Source organism: Manis pentadactyla, chromosome 11 (assembly GCF_030020395.1).
Source record: "Manis pentadactyla isolate mManPen7 chromosome 11, mManPen7.hap1, whole genome shotgun sequence".
Lineage (NCBI taxonomy): Eukaryota > Metazoa > Chordata > Mammalia > Pholidota > Manidae > Manis > Manis pentadactyla.
This window is the reverse complement of record NC_080029.1, coordinates 32106316-32128863: the sequence shown is the minus strand read 5'-3', so window position 1 is coordinate 32128863 and position 22548 is coordinate 32106316. Positions and strand designations below refer to the sequence as shown.

The window sequence follows — 22548 nt, the reverse complement described above, 5'->3', positions numbered from 1 at the left end:
GCCTTTGTGCCCTATCTAGGGCTTGGTTAGCCTTTTGATATTATGCTTGTTACCTATGGTCTCTCACCTCCTCAACACTCCCCTCACCCCTGCATTCCCTCCCATAACAATTTTATATTGCTTCTTGAACTCGTTATGCTCTTTTCCACCCTCTACTAGATGATGAGATCCATACTGCCTAAAATCATTCTTTGTTTCACTTTGTAGTCAGTTATACATATTGCAATGTTTAGTCAGATTCAATCACTATTCACTGCATATCTAATACATACCAGGCACTTTCCCTTATGTTATCTCATGGAAAGCAATGTGGTATAGGAAACGTTGCTACTCAGAATGCGGGCTCCTGGAATTTTGTTAAAAATGCACAATATTAGAGTCCATTTCAGACCTAAATCTGTACTTTAACAAGAACTCAGGGGTGCAACATTCAGAATGAGAAATAGTGGTGTAATGCTCATTAAAATCACCTGAAAAGCCTTTTATTTCATGTATTTTGAAGTTTCATTATTGGGTACATATACATTTAAGATTAAGTCTCTTAGGCAGAACAAAAAGGCATCCTACAGTATGGGAGAATATATTTGTAAACGACATATCTGACAAGGGGTTAACATCCAAAACGTATAAAGAACTGACATGTCTTGACACCCAAAAGGCAAATAACCCTATTAAAAAATGGGCAGAGGATATGAACAATTCTCCAGAGAAGAAATCCAGATGGCCAACAGGCACATGGAAAGATGCTCCACATCACTAATTATCTGGGAAATGCAAATTAAAACCACAATGAGATATCACCTCACACAGGTTAGGATGGCCAACACTGAAAAGACTAGGAACAAAAAAAGCTGGCAAGGATGCGGAGAAAGGGGAACCCTCTTACACTTCTGGTGGGAATGTAAATTAGTTCAACCATTGTGGAAGCAATATGGAGGTTCCTCAAAAAATTAAAAAGAGGAATACCATTTGACCCAGTAATTCCACTCCTAGGAATTTACCATAAGAAAACAAGTTCTCAGATTCAGGACATATGCACCCCTATGTTTACTACAGCACTATTTACAATAGCCAAGATATGGAAGCAACCTACGTGTCCATCAGTAGATGAATGGATAAAGAAGTGGTACATATACACAATGGAATACTATTCAGCCATAAGAAACAAACAAATCCTAACATTTGCAACAACATGGATGGAGCTAGAGGATATTATGCTCAGTGAAATAAGCCAGGCGGAGAAAGACAAGTGCCAAATGATTTCCCTCATTTGTGGAGTATAACAACAAAGCAAAACTGAAGGAAATAACAGCAGACTCACAGACTCTAAGAAGGGACTAGTGGTTACCAGAGGGGAGGGGCAAGGGAGGGCAGGTGAGGAGGGAGGGAGAAGGGGATTGAGGGGTATCATGATTAGTGCACATGGTGTGTGTGGGGTCATAGGAAGGGCAGTGTAGCAGAGACGACAAGTAGGGATTCTGTGGCATCTTACTACACGAATGGACAGTGACTGCAATGGGGTATGAAGGGGAATCGATAATAAAGGTGAATGTAGTAACCACATTGCTTTTCTTGTGAAACCTTCATAAGATTGTATATCAATGATACCTTAATAAATAAAAAATAAAATTATTTTAAAAATCCTAAGGAATATACAAAGCTGAAATTTAGAAAGACCTAAATAAATGGAAAGATACATAAAAAAAAACAAGTTGTATATCAATGATACCCTAATTTAAAAAAATTAATGGTGTCATCTTAAGATACTTTAACTTTTGCTCTGTTATAAACTAGAAAGAAAAAGATTTCATATATTTAGTTTTCCTATTTAGTTTTTATGAAGGAGTCACAAAAAAAATGCTGAAAATTCTACATATGCTTTTTTATTCCAATGTATAAATTCTATGAGTGTTCACCTATTTGACAAAGATATGAAATAAACATAAACTATAAAAAAAAAGATGAAGTCTCTTGGCAAACTTACCCTTTTATGATAAAACATCCCTCTTCATCCCTGGTTACATTCCTCATTAGGACATCTACTTAGTACTGTCACTTTAGTTTCTCATGCTTAGTGTCTGCATGGCTTTTTTTCCCTATCCTTTTAGCTTTAACCTGTCTTTATATTTAAAGTGGGTTTAGTGTATAGTTGTATCTTGCTTTATCGATCTAGTCTGACCATCCCAGTCTTTTAATTGGAGGGTTTAGACCATTTACATATAAGGTTATTATCAATATGATGGGTTCTAGATTTACCAACTTGCTATTTGTTATCTATTTGTCCACATGTTCTTCGTTCTGGGAGATCCTGGAATACAGTAGACACTCCACAACAAATGCCTGTGGATGGAGGCATGAGTTAGCATTACCACGGCAGCCGCTCCAACTCCAGGCTTCCACATTTCCTGCTTTCTTTTCTTTAACTTTTTAGTCTACCATCAAGTGACATTACACCACTTAATGCCAGTGTTAAACACACTGCAAGCCTATATTTCCATTTTCCCCTACTGTCCTTTGCACAATTGTTGTCATACCCTTAGTTCTAGACATTAAAGCACACAGTAAATTACCTACTAAAGAAACATCTTTTATATTTTCTCACGTATTTAGCATTGCTGGTGCTTCTCATGTATTTGTGTAGATCCAAGTTTCCATGTTTTTATTTTCTTTTTGTGTATAACTTACCATTTCTTGTAGTGCAAGTATGCCAGCAACCAATTACCTGACTGTGTTTGTCTGAAGAATCTCCTATTTTGCCTTTATTCTGAATGATATGTTCAATGGATATAGACTTCCACGTTAACGTGTTTTGTCTCAGCATTTAAAGAATGTTACTTCACTTTTTTTTGGCTTGTGTTTCAGATCTCTATGTATTCTTTTTCTCTGGCTGCTAAGATTTTCTCTTTTATCACAAGTTTTTAGCAATTTAATAATGATATGTATATGTTTTATTTATCATGCTTTGCAGTCATTTAGCTTTGTGGATCTAAGTTTATAATTTTCATCAAATTTGACAAATTTTGGCACTATTTCAAGGTTTTTTGTTCTCTTCATTCATTCTTTTTTCCTGAGACTCTCAATTACACATGTTCGGTAACTTGCTATTATCTAGCAGGTCACTGAAGCTTGCCATATTTTTCAATTTTCTTTCTGTGCTCCATTCAGTTTGTTTCTATTGCTCTATCTTCAAGCTCACTGAACTTTTCTGCATTGTCTGTTAATCCCCATCCAGTTAATTTTTCATTTCAGATATTGTTTATTTCATATCTGGAAATTCCATTTATCTTTAAGTATCTTCTACTTCTCTCCTAACATATTCATGCTTCCTTTTTATCCCTTGTATCTCTTCCTGCTTCTTCTCATGCCTGGTAATTTGAATGCAGGACAACTGTGAATGTTACTTTGTTCAGTGTTTGGTTATTGTTATCTTCCTTTAATAACTTAAGGCTTTGATTTTGGCCAACTATGTGATCAGTTTACCCCTGCTCTGCTCTACAAGACCTGTTTTTAAACTGCTAAAGTAGGTCTAGCATAGCCTTTACTTGAGGAAGAGTTCAGTCTTATTAATAAAGTGCAACATGTCTGGGATCTTCAATGAACACCCTGGGTGATCACCCAGGACTCTACTCTGGCTGGTCAAAACTTGTTTGTCTCTCCACACTGTGGCCTCTGGGAATTGCTCTTTTGGTTCTCCATTCTCTACCCAGCTGGATATTCAGCAAAGAGGTTAGAGAATCCACATGCAGATTTCTCGGATTACTTCTCTGTGTAGCTCCCTTCTTTCCAGAACTTTGTCCTGCAACTCCAAGCTTCCTCAGCCTCCCTCAAACTCCAATCTGTCTCTTCAGTTCTACAGGGTAGCTGGGTTCTGTTTGGGTTGTCCTTCCTTGTGATTCTGCCTCCCCAGAAAAAAATGCATCCAGGCAGAATCCTGAGATGAGTGTAGGGCTCACCTATTGTTTTCCTTCTCTTTGGGTTCATAGTCCCTTGCTTATTTTGTCCAGTTTTCCAATAGTTACTTCTGGTCTTTACTATGGTTAGAAGTGGAAGTCCTGGCAAACTTTAAAAAATTCTCATTTCCCCAGGTTCTAATACTCACTGACTGAATTATCTAAAGCAGGCGTTGGCAAACTACAGCCCACAGGCAGATCCAGCCTATTATCTATTTGTTATTGCTGGCAAGCTAAGAATCTTTGAAGGGTTGTAAAAATATACAAAGAAGAATGTGCAACAGAGACCACATGTGGCCTGCAAAGTCTAAAATATTTACTATTGGCCCTTCATAAAAAATGTTTGCTGACCCCTAATCCAGAGGAAGGGTCTGGGAACCTGATTCTTAAAAATATTCCGAAGTGACTATGTAGTAGCAAAACCTGTTGGCAGACCATATTTGGAATCCATCACTTTAGTGCAAAGAAGCCAGAGACCTGGGTTTTACTTCTCAATCTTGGATAACTGCTCCTAAATCTCTATGTCTAGTTATAAAATGTTAACAATTGATATGCAGGAATAAAGATGAGAGAAGGTATTTAGGTAAAGCACCTATGTGTACAGAATAGGCCAACATACGTGGTTATTATTTTTATTATTAAAGTATCATTGATACACAATCTTATGAAGGTTTCACCCATATTATGAAGTCCTCACTCCCACCTCTGCAGTAAGTCCATCAGTGTAATAAGGTGCTATAGTCATTACTTGTCTTCTCTGTGCTATACTGCCTTCCCCATGACCTACCTATATTGTGTTTGCTAATTACAGTGCCCTCTTAGTTCCCTTCTCCCTCGCCACCCATCCTCCCCAATCCCTCCCCTTTGGTAACCACTAGTCCCTTCTTCATGTCTGTGAGTCTGCTATTTTGTTCCTTATGTTTTGCTTTGTTTTTATACTCCACAAATGAGTGAAGTCATTTGGTACTTGTCTTTCCCTGCCTGGCTTACTTCACTAAGCATACCCTCTAGCTCCATCCATGTTGTTGCAAATGGCAGGATCTTTTCTTTTTATAGCTGAATAATATTCCATTGTTTATCTACCACCTCTTCTTTATCCATTCATCTATTGATGGACACTTAGGTTGCTTCCATATCTTGGCTATTGAAAATAGTGCTGCAATAAACAGAGGTGCATATGTCTTTTCGAATCAGGGATCTTGTTTTCTTTGGGTAAATTCCTAGGTCAAAGGGTATTTCTATTTTCAGTTTTCTGAGGAACCTCCATACTGCTTTATAAGTGGTTATTATTTATTTTTACTGAACAAAAAGCACTCTCTTCTTTATTGGTCCAGTGCTTCTGGTGAGTCACAAAGTGTACTGATTAGTTCCAATAAAAATGTTAGCCACCCCACTTTCCCTATATGTTCCAAACTTTTCCCATCATCTTCAAGGCCTCTGATATAATCTACTCCCTTTCAAGACCACCTAACACAAACCCTCTCAACTTTCCATCTCACTTTCTCTTCTGAGCTTAATTAGCCCATCAGTATACCTAAACTGAATCACCTCCAACTGCCACTGCAATCTTTTACCATCATTATTAAAAATAGTAAAAAATAACCATTTATGGTGGCCTATGCTGTACACATAGGTTCTTTAACTGAATACCTTCTTTCATTTCTGCATATCAATTGTTAATATTTTATAACTGTAGAGATTTAAGAGCAATTTTAAGATAAAACATAATGCATTTAAAAAATCAGATCCTTGCTCTATATGCATACATGAACAAATTACATTTAAAAAAAGTCCAAATTACCATTCCACATTACCACTTTACTTTCAAGTTTCCAATGAATTGTGCTTCCCGTCTATAATTCACCATTCCCTTTACCCTTTACATGCAAATTTGGTTTTGGTCTTCATGTTACACTCCTGGTGCAGACTTCCTAAACTCCAAATCCAAGGCCTTTTCATAATTCCTATTACCTGTCTCATTGAAAAAAATCTCTTTGACTTGTTTTCTACAACATTACACTGTCCAGTTTTTCAAGACGGTTTACACAGAGCAGTGAGTTTAATCCTAATGCAAAGACTTGACAGATTATGCGTTAAAAATCTTTATAAAGACCACAGCCTATGAAATTAAACCCTGTAGTTTCATTTAAGGTGCTCCACTACAAGCATTCCTGGCATTTGTAACACTATTCTCCTAAATATTCACTTTATTCCAGCCATGACGGCTTACTTGCTGTTCCTCAAACATTCCTAGTGTTTTACTACCTCACTCCTTTCCTATTTCCCTATTTCCCAAGTTTAGCCAAAAAATTCTTCAAGGCCCAGCTCAAAGGTTACCTCCTTCATGAAGTCAGCTAGCTGTGCCTTCTCACACTGCTTAAATATCTGCAGATAAAGGATTAACAGAACTCTTGCTCTATGGACCAATTTTACCTTGGGCTAACTTTCTAGCTGTGTTTTTAAGTATAATGGTGGAATATATTACTAGGCAAGATTGTTTATGGTAAAAATGACTTCCAATTGGTAATTTATACCTAGAGTGGGTAAAAACCATAAAAACTGGTGGGAAGATACACCTTTGTGCTTCTCTGAATGCAATGACTCTTATAACTGGGACATGTTCTTTACAGTGACCTAGAAGCTATGTCTATGGAGTTATTAATGAGACAATGGCTCCTGCTGTATACAAGGCTTCTAAGTTAGCATTGCTCTTGCACCTAACTATCTTTTGCATCTTAACTATCATGTCAGTATGTGTACAGCATAATTCTTGAATGGCTGTGTTGAACTTGAACTGCCATGAAGAATACTCACTGCCACAGAAAAGAAACATTTGATACTGGGTTGCTAAGCAGTTTTGTGTATCCTGTATGCTTTTGAGTAAACTGGTGACAAATGTGATCTATTCAGGCCCTGTGAATCCAAATGTTTGAACCAATAAGGAGGTTCCTTTGATGGGCATCAAAGATTCATTTCTTAGCTCACAGCTACTCATTTTCAAGGGCTTCCTACTCCACTCAAGATCTTTGAGGTTAAGACCGTGTTTTTTTCATCTAGCAAAGTCATCGTGGTATTGCTGGTGATCTGGGTGAATCACTTGAACAATCTGAAACTTTTTTTCACCATTAGTAGAGGAATTATTTCCTACCTCAGTGTTGCTGTGATGATTAAACAAGATTTTCCTAAGTTTCCTAAGCAATATGTGCTATGCCTAAGTGGTAATGTTAGTATCATTATGCTAAAACAGAAATACCTGTCTTCTAAAAGTATCCCTACAAATGCAGTTCATATAATACTGATTTTCATTCCAATCTTCAAAAAGTAGTACAAACAATTTGATAGAGGGGCTGTACAGATATGAAGCTGATGTCACTCTAAGAACTACCGTATCATCTTTCCTCCAATACAAAGTCTGGAATGTTTTTAGGACAGTAAAAACTGTCTGCTCATCCCTTGCTGAAAGTCAAACAGTTCACTACCATTCCTACCCACACAGTAACAGTAAGAGAGCTAACTTGTTCAAACAATGCCCAAGGCACATTGAGAGTTGCTGGAAATAAAATTCAAGTCAGAGAACTGCAAGTGAAGTGAGATAGTTAAAATCTCCCCTTTATATTTCTGGGAACTCTTAGAACAAATGCTGAAGGACAGAACAGCATTATGAATAAGTATTTTAGAAAATCTCAGATATGTAAAATAAGGTGGATTTGAGAATGAGCAATTTTATAATTTGGTAGATTTCACCATTAGGCAGCAATATAAAATCACTTTATAAGCAGAAATCAAGCCTGTTTTATTTGTGGTTGGGGAAAGGCCACACAATCAATACTCTAACTCTCTAACATGGGAGCAGTAGCTGTAGCTCAGCCAAACCCGTGAGTTTCGTAACTGACTTCACCTTAACAATGAATAGGCTATTTATGCTCTTCTTCTGTGTAATACTGAATGTAGTTAAGTGTACACTGCTCCCTATTTATTCCAGTTCTATTCTTTTAAGCCATATAAAATATGGTTCAAAATACTGCTCCCCATTTTCTCGCATCATCTTACATTTAGGATCCAGATGTTATCTCACATTCCTTGGAAAATGTTATTTTCCTCGGTAAGCCCACTACCAGAAACTGTATTGTATCTGAGAATCATGGGATCCTGCTCTCCTCCAGATGTGCTTTAGAGTATTTTTCAAAGAATGAAGCCAAGATCATAACTGTTAGAGAAATAAAACTGTATTAGCACGACAGGCCAAGTGAAAAGGATAATCTGACTTTTGGACCTATTTCTTTTTCTCTAAGAACATTTCACCTTTAAAATTTCACTGATTCACAGTGGAATATTAACTACAGCTAAACATGGTTTTTTTTTGTAAGGCACCCTAATCTTAATTAATCCTTTCATATGGTGATGATATTTAATTAATAGAATAATTATTCTATAGAAGAAGTGAGCAAATAAAAAAGACTAACTTACAATTTGGTTCTGCATAAAACAAAAAAATTTAGTTAAGGCCCTCAAGTGGAAGTGGGAGTGGGGATAAAGGGAAGGCCAGTCATACAACCTCCAAAACAACTACCAAGATTATAATGTGTACAAATATTAGAGGCTATCAGTCAAATCTGATAGTAGCAAAACCAGGGAATGTCCACATACCAGATGACTAGAGGTACATGTAGTGCATGTTCAGGTCAGTGTGGCCAAAACACTCTCCATCCTGAAAGGAAGACTGTCTTGCTCTCTTCCGTGGCCTTTCCGTCACCCTTACTGCTCCCAGACAGGAGCGCTGATCAGCACTCAACTGCTGAAGGGCACAAGGACTCCCTGAGAGGACATGACCGAAGTGGAGGACCATGCCTGGCTGCTGCAGATGAGCTATGTCACCAAGAAGTCTTTCAGGTTGTATCACTGCACCAACAGGGGGTACAAACCCTGGTGCTATGACTGAGATTCACTTATAAGGCTAGGAATATGAGATAAAAGTTTGTTAGCTTTACATAAACCGTACCAAAATGTATTTAGCAAGTATGTAAGCATTCTTCAAATTCTTTGTGTGGCAGCCTATTGGTTTTGAAACTGACAATGCTTTGCAAGAAAATTCAATGTTCAGAGACAAAAAAAAAATCACTCAGGGGGAAAATGTAACTAAAGAACATTTATTTGTTTTTCACTAGGTCTTTATCTTGAGGATGTAACTAAACTGTCACCAGCCCCATCCCAACATGAAGATGGGTCAGTACAGTGAATGTTATAAAGCAGGTATGAACAGTTCAAAGGATTGGAACCAACATCGACTGACAAAGAACAACTTCCATCTAAATTATCATAAAAATGTTTAAGTAAAAAAAAAAGAAGGGGCAATGAGGGTTTCAGATTGAACAAGATTCTCACATTTCATCTACTATATTCAATCCTGGCTAGAGTGTACCAAAATGGAAACAGGATTACTATAATACAAAACTTCCACTATAGCACGCTGTACACACCTGTGTTCCAAGACCACCCCCATCCCCCTGACGCATCCAACTCAATTATTTCCCTGCCTGTTGGGCCTGCCGACGAAGGAGCACATAGATCTTCTCTTTAATCCAATCTTTGTTATAAGGCTGGTATGTCTGGGTATCAGCTCGGTAACTGAGGAACAGAAAGGGAATAAGCAAAGTTACAGTGGCCAATTATTGTCATATTTTTAAAACCCCAAATTGTAACTGCCCAATGACAGCACAGACATACACATGCTCATATACAAACTTGATGAAAACATCAAAGAGTTGACTATATAACCATAAACTTTAAGCTATGGGAACTTTAGATCCCCTAGTACATACAGCAGAAAAAGAAACCAAGCAAGGCTTAGGGATCTTAAATTAAATGTTCAATGTGTTACACATCTACTTGACAAAGTATGACCACAAAATGTATGTCTTTCTCTTACAATTACTATTTTATGGTTCCTTTAAGTGATTAAAAGTCAAAAACCAAACACTAGTACAAACTTCGGATTTCTCTATTTTGAATTAACTAAGACCTTTAAAAATATGTTATTGCCACAAAGGCTTCTTCCCTGAAACCTATTAACCTATACCAGAAGGAAATCATTTAACCTGTATTTTAGTACAATCTTTTAAAAATAAACAATGCCAGAGGCTGATGGAGAATTATTAGAAGACAAAATCAGCTCCAAAACGGATGTTATCAGAAGAGAAGCAAGCGTCAGAAGTATAACTGACTGGCATTAGCAATGAAGCTCCAATGGGACTCTAGGGTTTTTGACTCCATGGTATTAATCGCCAATCACTTATGGTTATCGTTAGATGACTCAAAAAACAAACATTCCAGGTGACCCACAACTGAAATATAGCTGGTTAAGGAATAAACTCATTTTTCGGGTAAAAACTAAAGCTGTAGTATAAAAAAGCAGATAGTAAGTAACCAGAGATCACACAAATACAAAGCACATTAGTGTTTCAAAGCCACGTGCACCACCTGCTGGCAACACTACAGGGCACCCAAGAAAGACTAAGATGTGGTTTGCCTAAAGCAAAACAAAGAAACCTTAGTTACTCTCACTGAAAAACAAAATACCTAATTCATCAATTACTTTTAAAACTCCTGACCAGAGTTCTCACTGTTAACCACTGAGTTAGAAACCTAGGCTCCAGTTTTTGGCAAAATAAACCAACTCCAAAGTAGTAATGCTTTATACTATTATCATATTCTTCCCCTGAATGCTAAGTTCAGAATCAAGTTTATTAAAATGTACATGCTTTCACTTTTACAGAATGCTTAACCAAAAGACAAACATTTGGCTTTTTACTAATGTCCTTTCATTACAAGGAGAAATATTCTACAAAGTAAAACAATTTTCTTTGAATATCCTTTGTTCATGATTCCTCATTAAGTAAGTGCTGATCTATTTCAGGTATGGCAGAACAGACTATAATATTTAAAACAGGAAAAGAACTGAAAAAAGGAAATGATTTTTCAGACTATAATATCTGGATGGAATAGTCTCATTTAGACAATTCCACTATGATCACTTTGGTCTGTGAACATTTAGGAATCCATCAACTTGCATGCTATTTTCCAACTCAGGAAAAAGCAGCAGTATTGCTTTCTTCATGGAAAGCTGTGTGTTGATGAGTGTTAACTAGCACTTGAATATGAGACAACTAAATGTTAGTACATTCATAAAATCCCTAGTTGTTGGTACAAATGAATCTTTTAGCCTAGTGTTATAGTAAGCGAATGCAGGTTTATATAAGAACAGAAGCTATGGGTCTGACAGTGAAATCAGCCAGTGTTTTCACTGATACCAACTTGTCTTCCTGATTATGGAGTACCTCTCCTCATTACAGTAAGAATGAAAACGTCCCTTTTGTCTCTTAAGCAAACAAGGAAAGTCTGCATATTCAAAAGGCTATTTTAATCTTATAAAGAGCTTATTAAAAAAAACTTACACATCAGAGAACTGTGAAGAAATATGTATTCTGACTTCAAATAAATAAAATACAGGTCCTTCATGCCTAAATTTTACTATTAATGCACGGACAGTGTGTCCCAGGCTTAATTATGTCATAAAAATATTCTTATTTTTCAATTTCCCCTATACTGACTTAAAAAATTCAGGAGAGGAGCAGGATGTGCTGTCATAGGAATTGCCAGGGCAGTAGGTGACCTACTTAGAAAAATACTTTATTTCTCCAGAATATTCAATTAACAAAAGGGACTATTCAAATGGAAAAAAATCAAATGGGCAAAATGGTTCTAAATCCTAAATTTGATTCTGAAAGTTTTCAGAGGCCAAAAAGTTGCAATATTAGAGACATAGCTACAGTTTACAATCTTTGACAGATTATTAAGAACTATAGATGACCATTAACTTCTATACTACCTGAACTACTGTAGCTGGAAATCATTTCAGCATGCTAAATACAGTTTCTGGTTTACATCTAATGGCACAAGGTAAGAAATGCTATGTTCTGTCATTAATGACATACTTGTAGTTATGTCCCTAATAACCACTATTTTACTGCATATAATTTTCACACTGTCAAAAACCAACATAATACCTCTTTATTAGTTAATAGTACAATTTAATTCACTTGTGGAATCTGAAACTCGTATCACTGTATTTGTGGCAAATTCTAAAAAGCCAACCTCCACAATTAAATTAAAACCCTGCCCTGACTCTGTAAATCGAGTTAAAAATGGAGTTCCTGCTATGTAACTGATACTGCCATGTTAAGCAAGTGCTTGACCTTTACAAGCAGTCCTGTGAGGTAGAGTTTATCTACATTTTACAAATGAGCCAACTGATGTTTAGCAATATTAGGCTGACTTGCCCAGAAGAGCTAGCTAATGACATCCGTGATTCAAGCTATGTCTGATTCTGAAACTGCAGCTAGCTCTTAACCACCAAGGGGAGCAAAACATGATTCTTGGCTTTAAGTAACTCCCTGTCTGTTGACAATGAGTGCCATATCCCAAAGCATCAGGTTTAGATAATACCTGATGTCTCAGTAAGTAATTTCTATAAAATCAGAAAGACAACCATTAATTTAAAAAATAAAATCAATAATTCATTTAAAGAATGAATTGAGGGCATGTATATGAACTGTTAAAAAATTTTAAATTCCAACTGAAACACCTAACTAGTGTTTAAGTGTGAAAATTCTCCAAAACAAATACACCTAGAAGAAAACTACATTAAAAAACGCAACACCATTTGTCAATATTTCTCAGAACATAAGACACTGCAAAATTTAGCATGAACAAAGTCTTACTAGATTCTTTTACTTTTGTTGAGACCTTGTAAATCACACATTTCCTTAATTCCTTCACCCACGCCCCCAGGTTATTTCTTACCTTACACAGCTTTGTAATATAAACAAGGGAAAAGATTTCCAGTAATTCTAAAAAGCTATGCTTCAAGTCATATTATATGGCGCCATGCATTTGTACAATCAGTCTTTACTCAGTATCAACTATGTGCCAAATACTATTCTAGGCCCTAGGGATACAGTGCATAAAATCAAAGCTCCCTGCTCTCAGATTAAGTTCTAGAAGTAAATACATTATTGGTGATTTCATGTTCAGTAGATACTTCTGCCAACATTTGGGCCTTTCTTCCAATAACCTCTTCTCCTGCCCTTCCTTGGCCAGATCCCTACCCTATTCCTGTCATTACCAGCAACTTCAGTCTCCCAATTCCAAGCATCTCATTCTTTATCACTACTTCCCAACACCCTAACTTCAACAATCCTTTTACCCCACTGTTACCTATCATTAATTGATCTTACCTCTGCACCCCACCCCAACCTCCACTTACAGTTCATGCTCATTTGATGCACAATACTCCCTTGTGTACACCCTCAACTTTTCACAAAATATTTCCTAATTCTCTGCCCGTGGAGACTCACCTGTAACCATCACAATTAAGCGTGACTAGAAAAAAATCCATCACAGTAACTAATTTCATTTTAAGTTCTTTTATTAGGTACCACATAATCACATATTTCCTGAATCCCTTCACCTTCCTCGATTATTTACCTTTTCTCACCAACTTCCAACACCTCCTCCCTCACCTTAATTTCATATGGTGTCCTTCCTATTTTCCTGAGATGACTAAAACAACCGGAAAATATTTTTCCCAAGCTTCTACCACATCTGTCTGCCCTATGTTACTATCAATTGTCCAAGAGCCTTTCTAAAGCCATTAATTTCTCTCTCTCTACTGTATCATCCCATCAGACAGTAGACTGGCCATTATTTTTCCCACCTTAAAAAACAAAGCAAACAAAAAAATGATTTCTTTCTCCACCTATAACCTCATTTCTCTGCTATCCTTTCCAGCTACTCTTCAAAAAAGTTGTCAGCGTTGGCTGCCTACAATGTCTCTCTTCTCATTACCTTAAATGCACTAAAAGTTATAAAGATTTTACTCCTGTCTACCAAAACTGTTCTGCAAGTCACCAAAGACTTTCATAGTGCTAAACAAGGGATCAATTCTCAGTCCTCATTTATTTGACCTGTCAGTAATATGAAATGCTTTTAAACTGGCTTCTAGGATATTATTGCTCCCTGCTCCTCCAACTTCACCTCCATTTCCTAGCCAGTCACTCACTCATCCACTCCTCTGCAGCTTCACAGGCTTTCCTTTAACCTGTTTCATTCACTGCTCAACTCCCAGCACCTAGAACATACACAGTATATAGTTGGCACCCAGTAAGTATTTGTGAAATGCATATGCACATTTCTGTGTGTCAGACTATAAGCAGATCAACTACAGACATTACAAACTAACATAGCAGAATATCTGCAGCTCTGTTAGCCTCTTACAGTTTTCTGAGCTTTTTATATTGAAATAGTTATAATAAAACTTTCTTCGTAACACATTTCATTAAAGACCAGAATTGGATCACTGGAATGTTTTGAGTGAGCAAAGTAAAATGGCTAGAAACACAATGAAGAGGTATAGAAAACAAAACTCAAAAATTCCAAGGAAATGCTTGTTTTCACCAGGAACCTCTGTTGAGACAGCAAGTCCATGCTTGCCGCCAGTGGTGACCAAGGGGCCTGCGAGTAGGACCTATTTGTTTTTCACCACTGAAAAACAGATTTACTTTCAGCACAGCGTCTCGCAGATAATAAAAATTCAAACTCCAGGTAACAGAACATAATCTCATTATGAGGTACTCCCATTTTCCTCTGTAAAATTATCTGTATTTACACTTAGTTTCTTATCCAAAAATGTTGAGATTAAGTATTACAGACTTATTTCCACTTTGGTAATAGAGACAATAAATAGATTATTGATATACATTATTGTAACATAGTATGTTGGGAAAAAAATTTTAATTTGACAAATCTGAGAAAACATAAAAGCCAAAACAAAAACAACAAAAAAAACTCATTCTAACACCCCAAAATAGACAGGGTCAACACCAGGTGGGATTAAAATTAAATTCCATCTCAGTTCTATGTATATCTACATTTAAGAAGTGTATGTACATTTTTAAAATGTCATAGTAGAAATATCTTAGTCTTAATGCAAAGCTAATTGCCTTATGACAAAAACTGTAATGGGAAACAAAATAAGGCAAACAAAAAAAACTAAGAAAAAGATCATTCAGTTTAAGGAACAAAGAACTAGAACTTTGCACTTCTTAGTTTATATTCTTTCTGCATACCAACTGCAGCATTTCGCAAAGTTCTTAAGATTTTCCTGGACCTTTCGCTTTATGTTGCCAACTTAATTTATAAGCCTCATGTAGAAAAAATATTAATTACTAGGTAGTAGTCAAAATGCAAAGATCAATGTCAGGCAAGGTGATCTCCCAATACCATAAATCACCTCAAACAGATTAAACAATTACAAAATTCAACTTAAAGAGATATAGTGGCTAATACTTACACAAGGCAGCTGAGGTCTGCCAGATCATCAATAAAATCGAACAACTGACTGATATCATATGTGATAGAGGGGCTGTTGGGATTCATTCTCTTCAGATGTTCTTCATACATTTTACAAACACCTAAGAGAGTAGGGAAAATCAAGATCTTAAAATTGCACATACTTTAAATATGAATAGTGTTATATGTTAATACTCATTTTATAAAGTCAGGCTGGGAAAAGGACAGTTAAGTCAATCACTTTTGTTTTAACTGTTGCCACTAGCAACAGTTTTTAAATTCTGTAAACTCACCAGAATGTTGGTAACTATTTTATACCTACAATAAAATGATTACTTCAAGCCACTGAATTTGAAAGGACTTCAAAGATTCATTATATGATGGCTCAAACAAGTGACAACACTGAGGATCTTACCAGGTTTTTCAATAGATATTCCTAAAGCTTCAGAGTAAATAAAAGAAAAACCACACTTGGGAATGATGGATGATAAATGGATGCTTTCTATTCCGCTTTCAAATTTTGATACCATGCAAAGAAAAACCAAAACAAAATCAGCAATGAGGAAGAGAGTATCATAACAGAGTACTTAAGATCCTAGACTCTGGATTCAGACTTGAATCCCAGCTCTGTCCTTTACTACTGACTCTAACCCCTGAACCCTGCCTAATGGAGAAAATTGCATCTCTTCATAGAGCCATTGTGAAGATTATGTGAAATAAAGCATAAGTACATCTAATAAGCATATAAGTACTCAAATAAAAAAGACAATAAAATGAGCAAAATTGATAATAGAGAGCCCACATTAACATGGTTATCTAAAGAGCACATTATTTAATTTTTTATTAAGTGACACTCTTTCCCACAAAATGGAAACAAGTCCATTTTTACTATCAAGTACTTTTAAGACTACTATGATGAATGGACATGTGAATAAATGTTAATTATATGGGGAAAATAAATCCTATCCTGTACACACAGGTCCTACATGTACCTCTAAACTGCCTTCACCAATATCCCAATGAAGGGTATTTCAACCATAAAGCTATCAGAAGCTACCTTTGGGTTTTTGATTGGTACTGTTACACCGCACTGGGACGAGAGAATATCATTCACAAATTGCTGACTAGAAAGCTCAAAGTGGAAAGAAAAACAAAACAAGGAAAACAAATTTACTGTTTATCTTAAAAACGCACTGATCCACAACTACTATACTTAATGGTGATAGACTAGATGCTTTCTTATTTAGATTAAGGAGAACTCTAGAATATCTGTTTTTGCTGTTTGTATTTAACATTGTACTACAGGTTCTACCAGGGTGATTTGGGAAGAAAAAAAAATTAACAGGCATTCAGATTGGAAAGGATAAGTGCAACTATCTCTATTCACAGATTACATGATTTTATATACAAAAGATCCTAAGGAAACCACATGCAAAAAACCCACCAGAACTATAAATGAGTGCAACAAGATGGCAGAATATAAGATCAACATGCAAAATCAACTGTATCTCTATACCCAACAACAGACAATCTGAAAATGAAATTTTAAGAAAACAGCTCCACATACAATGGCATCAAAAGAATAAATTCTTAGGAATAAATTTAATAAAGTAAGCAGAAGACATACACTGAAAACTACAAACTGTCATTGAAAGTAGTGATTTAAATAAATGGAGTAATGTTTTGCACTCATGGATTGGGAGATTTAAGATTAAGATGTTGATCCTCCCAAATGATCTACAAATTCAATACAATCCCTATCAAAATCCAAGCTACTTTTATAGAAATTGACAAGCTGATTCTAAATTTGATATGAAAGTATCAAGAACACAGGATAGTGAAAACAATCTTGAAAAAGGACAAAGAACCTTAAATGCACATTGCTAAGTGAAAGAAGCTAATCTGAAAGGGCTACACGTGGTAATGACTGCAACTCTATGACATTCTGGAAAAAAGCAAAACTGGAGGCAGGAGGTAGGGTGGAGAGGGATGAACAGGTGGAGCACAGGAAATCTGTAAGGCAGTGAAACTGTTCTGTGTGATACTGTAATGGTGGATACATGACATCATGGGCTTGGCAAAGCCCATGAAACTTTACAACACAAAGAATAAGCCCCAATGTAATCTATGGACTTCAGTTAATAGTAACAATACTGGTTCATCAACTGTAACAAATGTACACCAATGCAAGGTGTAATTAAAAGGGGAAACTGTGAAGGTGAGGAGAGGGAATATATGGGAAGTCTCTATTTTCTGTAAACCTAAAACTGCTCTAGAAATAAAATGTATTACTTTAAAAAAGAAAGTCAGACTTCACTAAAATCAGCAAAGAGGTTAGTAAAGAGTATTGCAGAATCAAAGACCAAACATGGTGTGGATAAAATTAAAGTTCCTGTGGCCAGGATTCTCACCTGGCCCTGGTTGGCTAGCTCACTACACACATGTGGATATGTTGCTATTGACTCTATATAAGAAGTTCCGTCCAGGGCTCTGGGCTGCATGGTGGTATGGCTGCAAGGCTACAGGAGAGCAGAGTTAAGGCTGGAGTGGTGGCAGCACCGAGGACAGAGGCCTAGAGGCAGAGATCTGCTTGCTGCATGCAGACTTGCTCTGAGTGAATGAGATTTTAGTGACTGACCTGCCACCGTGGAAATAAAGTTGGGTATAACCCTTTCACCCCAAGAACATTCTACTGTCATTTCTTTGATCACACTGAATCCATAGTGAACTTGCCCAGGGCTGAAATCCATTGGCAAGACACACGGTAATATAGGCAAGGCAACAATCTGCTAAGGGAGTGTATGCACAAAGTCTACCTTAATGGCAGGTAAGGAAATCAGCAGAGGAAGACACCTGAAGAGACAAAGAAGGGCCTTGCTCTTCATTAAAAATTGGACAATTTGATGGCAACTAGGAAGGCATGGTGCCAACTATCTAGAAGCTGTTTCTAATTATTACAAAAGATTTTTCACAGGTCTACCCATTGTTGGCTCTAAATAGACAGATTTTTAGTCTTGACCCAGTTAGCTTTTGGATAATCAATCCAATCCAATCAATTTGGAAATTCAAGGACATGCCCAGCAGCAAAAACAGTGACTAAAATCTTTATGTGAAGAATGGACAATTTGCTAGCAAGGGTGCAGGTTGATGTAATGATTAATGTAAGGGTGAATCCAATTTGTGACATCCAATCTATGTTCTCTCATTTAATGATTTACTGAGTAAAGAAAGATTAAGGTTAATAGCTCCCTTCAGAGTATATCAACTTAATCAAACGCACAATAAATTATACTGATTTGGTTCCATTTGCTTTTATTCTGTGAGCTAATTTTTATTTTCTAACAGCATTTTGAAGGACTGTAACATTTACTTGTTTAATAAGCAGACTACTGGGCTCTGAAGGCACTCCTAGAGTCTGCTTTAACAACTCTATGGTGTTGAGTTTAATCAGAATATTTAAGTATAGCTGCAAAATATTTAAAACACAACAAAACCAGAATGTTTACATGGCAACAGGAGGCTAATGGAAAGTCATTCATTATTTACATCAACTTGATTTAAAAAAAAAGTATTTGCAGCAGGGAAGACAGTATATTTAATTAGTATTTCAAGTATTTAACAAATATAGTCCTAAACATCTACTTTCCTGCTCTAATTACCAAATCAAGAAATTTGGAGGAAAAAAACAAAAAACAAACCCGGTTACTAAATGAGACTAATTCTAATAGCGAATGTCAGGGGAAAAAAACCTCAAAGATTTCTACTCTTTGGTTAGGGTTTAAACTCACCTTCCATGCACTCATTTACAGATTCATAGTCAGCATAAGTTCTGCCTTCTGGCCTCTTGGTAGGCTGTACCAGCAAAATGGTGTGAGACTGAAGAGGAAAAAAGTTAATTTCAACATAACTTTCTAATTCATATTTGAGAAATTCATAGTATGATATAAAATCCCCATTCCTGACATAAATGACTGTTATTAAAACACTATTAATTAGGGTGCTCTTCCTACAAATTTATGCCTTTGCCCAAGTATGACATGAGAAGTGGATTCACAATTCCTCTTTAAAGTCTTAGTCTCCCAGTCCTTTATGGCCCCTTTCCCCAACTTCTACTGCACTCACTCCCTGTAAGTACTCCGCATAAGCTACCCTACACTGTTGTTTTTCTTTTGTTTATTCCCAACTAGATCATAAACCTGCTTAGGCTTTCTATCTCCAGCAATCACTTTCTATTGCGAGCCCTATTAAGTCCCTAATAAAAACTCAGGCAGGGACTGATGAAAGTAGAGAAAAAGGGAAACACTATAATGATTGCAAGCACTCTATTAATGTATATTACTTTTTTCCAACCTTAGCACAAGAGTAGAGTCACGTGCTATCCAGGGGTCAGTTTTGAATATCAAGGCATAAGATAAACTGACAATACAAAATGAGTATATATAGTTAACACTACCTCAGAAAATCCATCAAACTATCCACCTAGTAGATGACACACCTTAAGGGGCTTTACTGTACCAGAATCACACACAAATAACTCAATGATCACACTAAGAATTGTCAGTATACCTGAAGAACAGCAGATAGGCTTAAGTCTTTCATCTCATTCTCAATGGGGGACATATTTTTGTTAGTGGTTCTACTTCAGGGTTTCTCAATTTGGCACTACATTTTGTCCTGGAAGGTGCCTTGTTGTGGAGGCTGTCCTGTGCAAGTCAAGGCCTTTAGTAAATAATGATTAAAAGCCAGAGGAAGCATTATATTGGGTTATTTGTTATACACAAATTTTTGTAAGCCACCTACTCAGTGGGTAGTTTCAGTGGGTCATATGTTGAGAAGGAAGTAATTTTTATTAGAAACCACACTAGCATTCCAGCAAAAGGGCTTGCCCTATACACTAGCCATAGTAATTACTACTATCTTTTTTTCTAATGCAAATTAAAGGACTAATTTACTTAATAAAGATATGGAAATAACTACACAGTACGCTGCTTTTTATATCCAGCCTTAAGGTGAACCTGTGGCAAAGTTCATTACTTTCAATATGTACTGCCCAAAGTTTAAAAAACCTACTAAGAAAAAGTGATGAAATTTACCAAACTGCGGTCAAAATGGTTTATTATTTTTAAGTCAGTGCTTTCCTGTTACCAATTAAGATCATAATACCTCTCAAACCAGTTCTGATCATTTTCCTTTTGGAACTATTTTCAGAGGCCTTTGGTTTTATTATAAATCCACCTATGTTTGTCTTGGTATTTCCCTTAGTCTGGGCAGATTTGATCTTGCCTTCCTTATGGTCTTCTTTGTTCAGGGAATGATCAATACTAAAAAATTTACGTAAAATATGCAAGCATACATACAAACATATATATATATTCATGTATTCATATTTGGCACAACAGGAAAATAAGATTGTGAAAGCTACATCAGGAAAAAGTTATGCAGAATTACCACAATAAAATCCTTATTCTCTCCAATTACCAAGCAGCTGTGATTCACTATAAGGAATAGAGTCAATCTAGCTTTGTTAACTTTTTTAAAGCCTCACAGACATAATAGTTATTCTACTGTTGCAGAAATATTACAATACAGAAAATTTGCTCATTGGCTTCAAATGCTTCTCCCAAACTGCCCTCCCAAAAAAAGGAAAGCAAGAAATTGAGGCTTGTATTTCCTGTAAAGCAAATGTATTTAAAACTTTTGAACCAGTAACTGTTCATTTTAAATAAAAACTCTATTTTTAATTCGACTTGGACTGACAGGGAATTATCATTGGTATCTGTTGAAAAAGGAGTTGCTGTTGGTATTAACTGTCACGTTTCTCAGATTTTTTCCTAGTCATTTTAACACAATACCAAAAGCGACATAGAAGGCAGAGAATGGAAATCCATTAGATAAAATGACTTGCCCAAGGCCACACTGCTAGTTGTGACAAAACAAGATCTGAAAAACTCAATCTTCTAATTACTAGTCCTCTTTGGAAGATTATGCTGGATCAAACACTGAAATATCTCAACTTACGAAAGTACAACTTGAAAAAGTTCCGCGTTAACAAAAACTGCAGCAAGCAGAAAACTGAAGTTAAAGTGTGGAAGTAATCCAGATTCCTCATAATCCCTGTGAACATCTCCTTTTCCTGGATTTAGAAACCACACACAAACGAACCCCACCTCCACCCCCACCCCACTACCACTCTGGTCAGACGCTAGGGAACCAGGGCCCTAGACGAGCCTTTCTTTTCATTTTTCGGCCTCCAGACCTAAAAGAATGTACGTAAAGATAAAAACAGGATTGAGGAGTGGGAGACTTAGGGATCTTAGATTAGAAAAAAGTTTTATGTATTATATGCGTAATATATATTATAAAATAGGTATACACACACATATATATGCATATAATTTTTTTCGAAGGCAGAGCATAAAAAACAAAAGGGACTAGTTGAGAAAGTACACACAAAGCAGAGACGACCCCTCCTGGCCCACACGCTGGGTGCAGTACTTCATAATCCGTCAGCTTTGGAAACAGGTTTGTCAGACATCCCGCAGCCATTGTTCCCACAGTAGGCTAGAGCGTTTGGAGCGAAAGAGCTTCATCCCCTCGCCTGCCTCCACCAAGCAGCAACCGGGAAGAAGCGCACCCTCCCCCCCCGTACGCCTCGCCCCAGGCAGCAGGCGGGAGCGCAACGCTAGGCGGACCCGGGCTCCGGGGCCTAGTGCCAGGCCCAACATCTCCGCGGCGGGAAGGGGTAGGGTCGGCCCACAAACTGGAGGGCCAGGGAGCAGCACGCTCGCGCTGGATGGGGTGAGCAGACGCAGAGCTGGGATCTCCTGGAGGCTGGGGGCTCGGGGAATCGCTCAGGTCTTTCTTACCATCGCGCCAAAGTCTCCCCACTGCCGCTGCCGACTCCGCCGCCGCACACGAGCCTAGCCGCAAGGCCGCCAACAGCCAATCCCCGCGAGAGGAGCCTACGGAAATCGTCATAAGCGCCCCGCGAAAGAGCTTTTTGGACCATAGAGGTTCACACATTTCCGGCAGATAGAGTGGATACTGATTCTGTCTCAGCCATCTTGGAAGAGGGCGAGGAGGCACACAATTTTTGGAAACTCGGAAAAAAGAATCGTTTTTATTTTTTGTCACAATGAAGTCTTTCGTACTCTCGTCTTTAGACATACGGCTAAAGTGATCACCGATATAA

General features: G+C 37.1%; 1 protein-coding gene across 1 annotated transcript; it reads right to left on the bottom strand.

Moving 5' to 3' along the window:
- Positions 1–9076: 9076 nt before the first annotated feature.
- Positions 9077–22367, bottom strand: ERH (ERH mRNA splicing and mitosis factor). The gene is made up of 4 exons (XM_036913375.2): positions 22223–22367; positions 19145–19232; positions 15358–15478; positions 9077–9575 (listed from the first exon to the last, which is right to left on the bottom strand). Exons 1-4 carry the CDS (start codon positions 22223–22225, stop codon positions 9473–9475), a joined length of 315 nt encoding a protein of 104 aa, XP_036769270.1. The 5' UTR covers positions 22226–22367; the 3' UTR covers positions 9077–9472.
- Between the last annotated feature and the right edge of the window lie 181 nt (positions 22368–22548).

Bases quoted from the DNA above. Each gene is read 5' to 3' on its own strand.
- ERH (XM_036913375.2), bottom strand. The intron at 15,479-19,144 runs GTGAGTTTAAAC...CTACTCTCTTAG, and splicing joins TGTAAATGAGTGCATGGAAG to GTGTTTGTAAAATGTATGAA. The intron at 9,576-15,357 runs GTAAGTATTAGC...TCTGTTCCTCAG, and splicing joins GCAGACCTCAGCTGCCTTGT to TTACCGAGCTGATACCCAGA.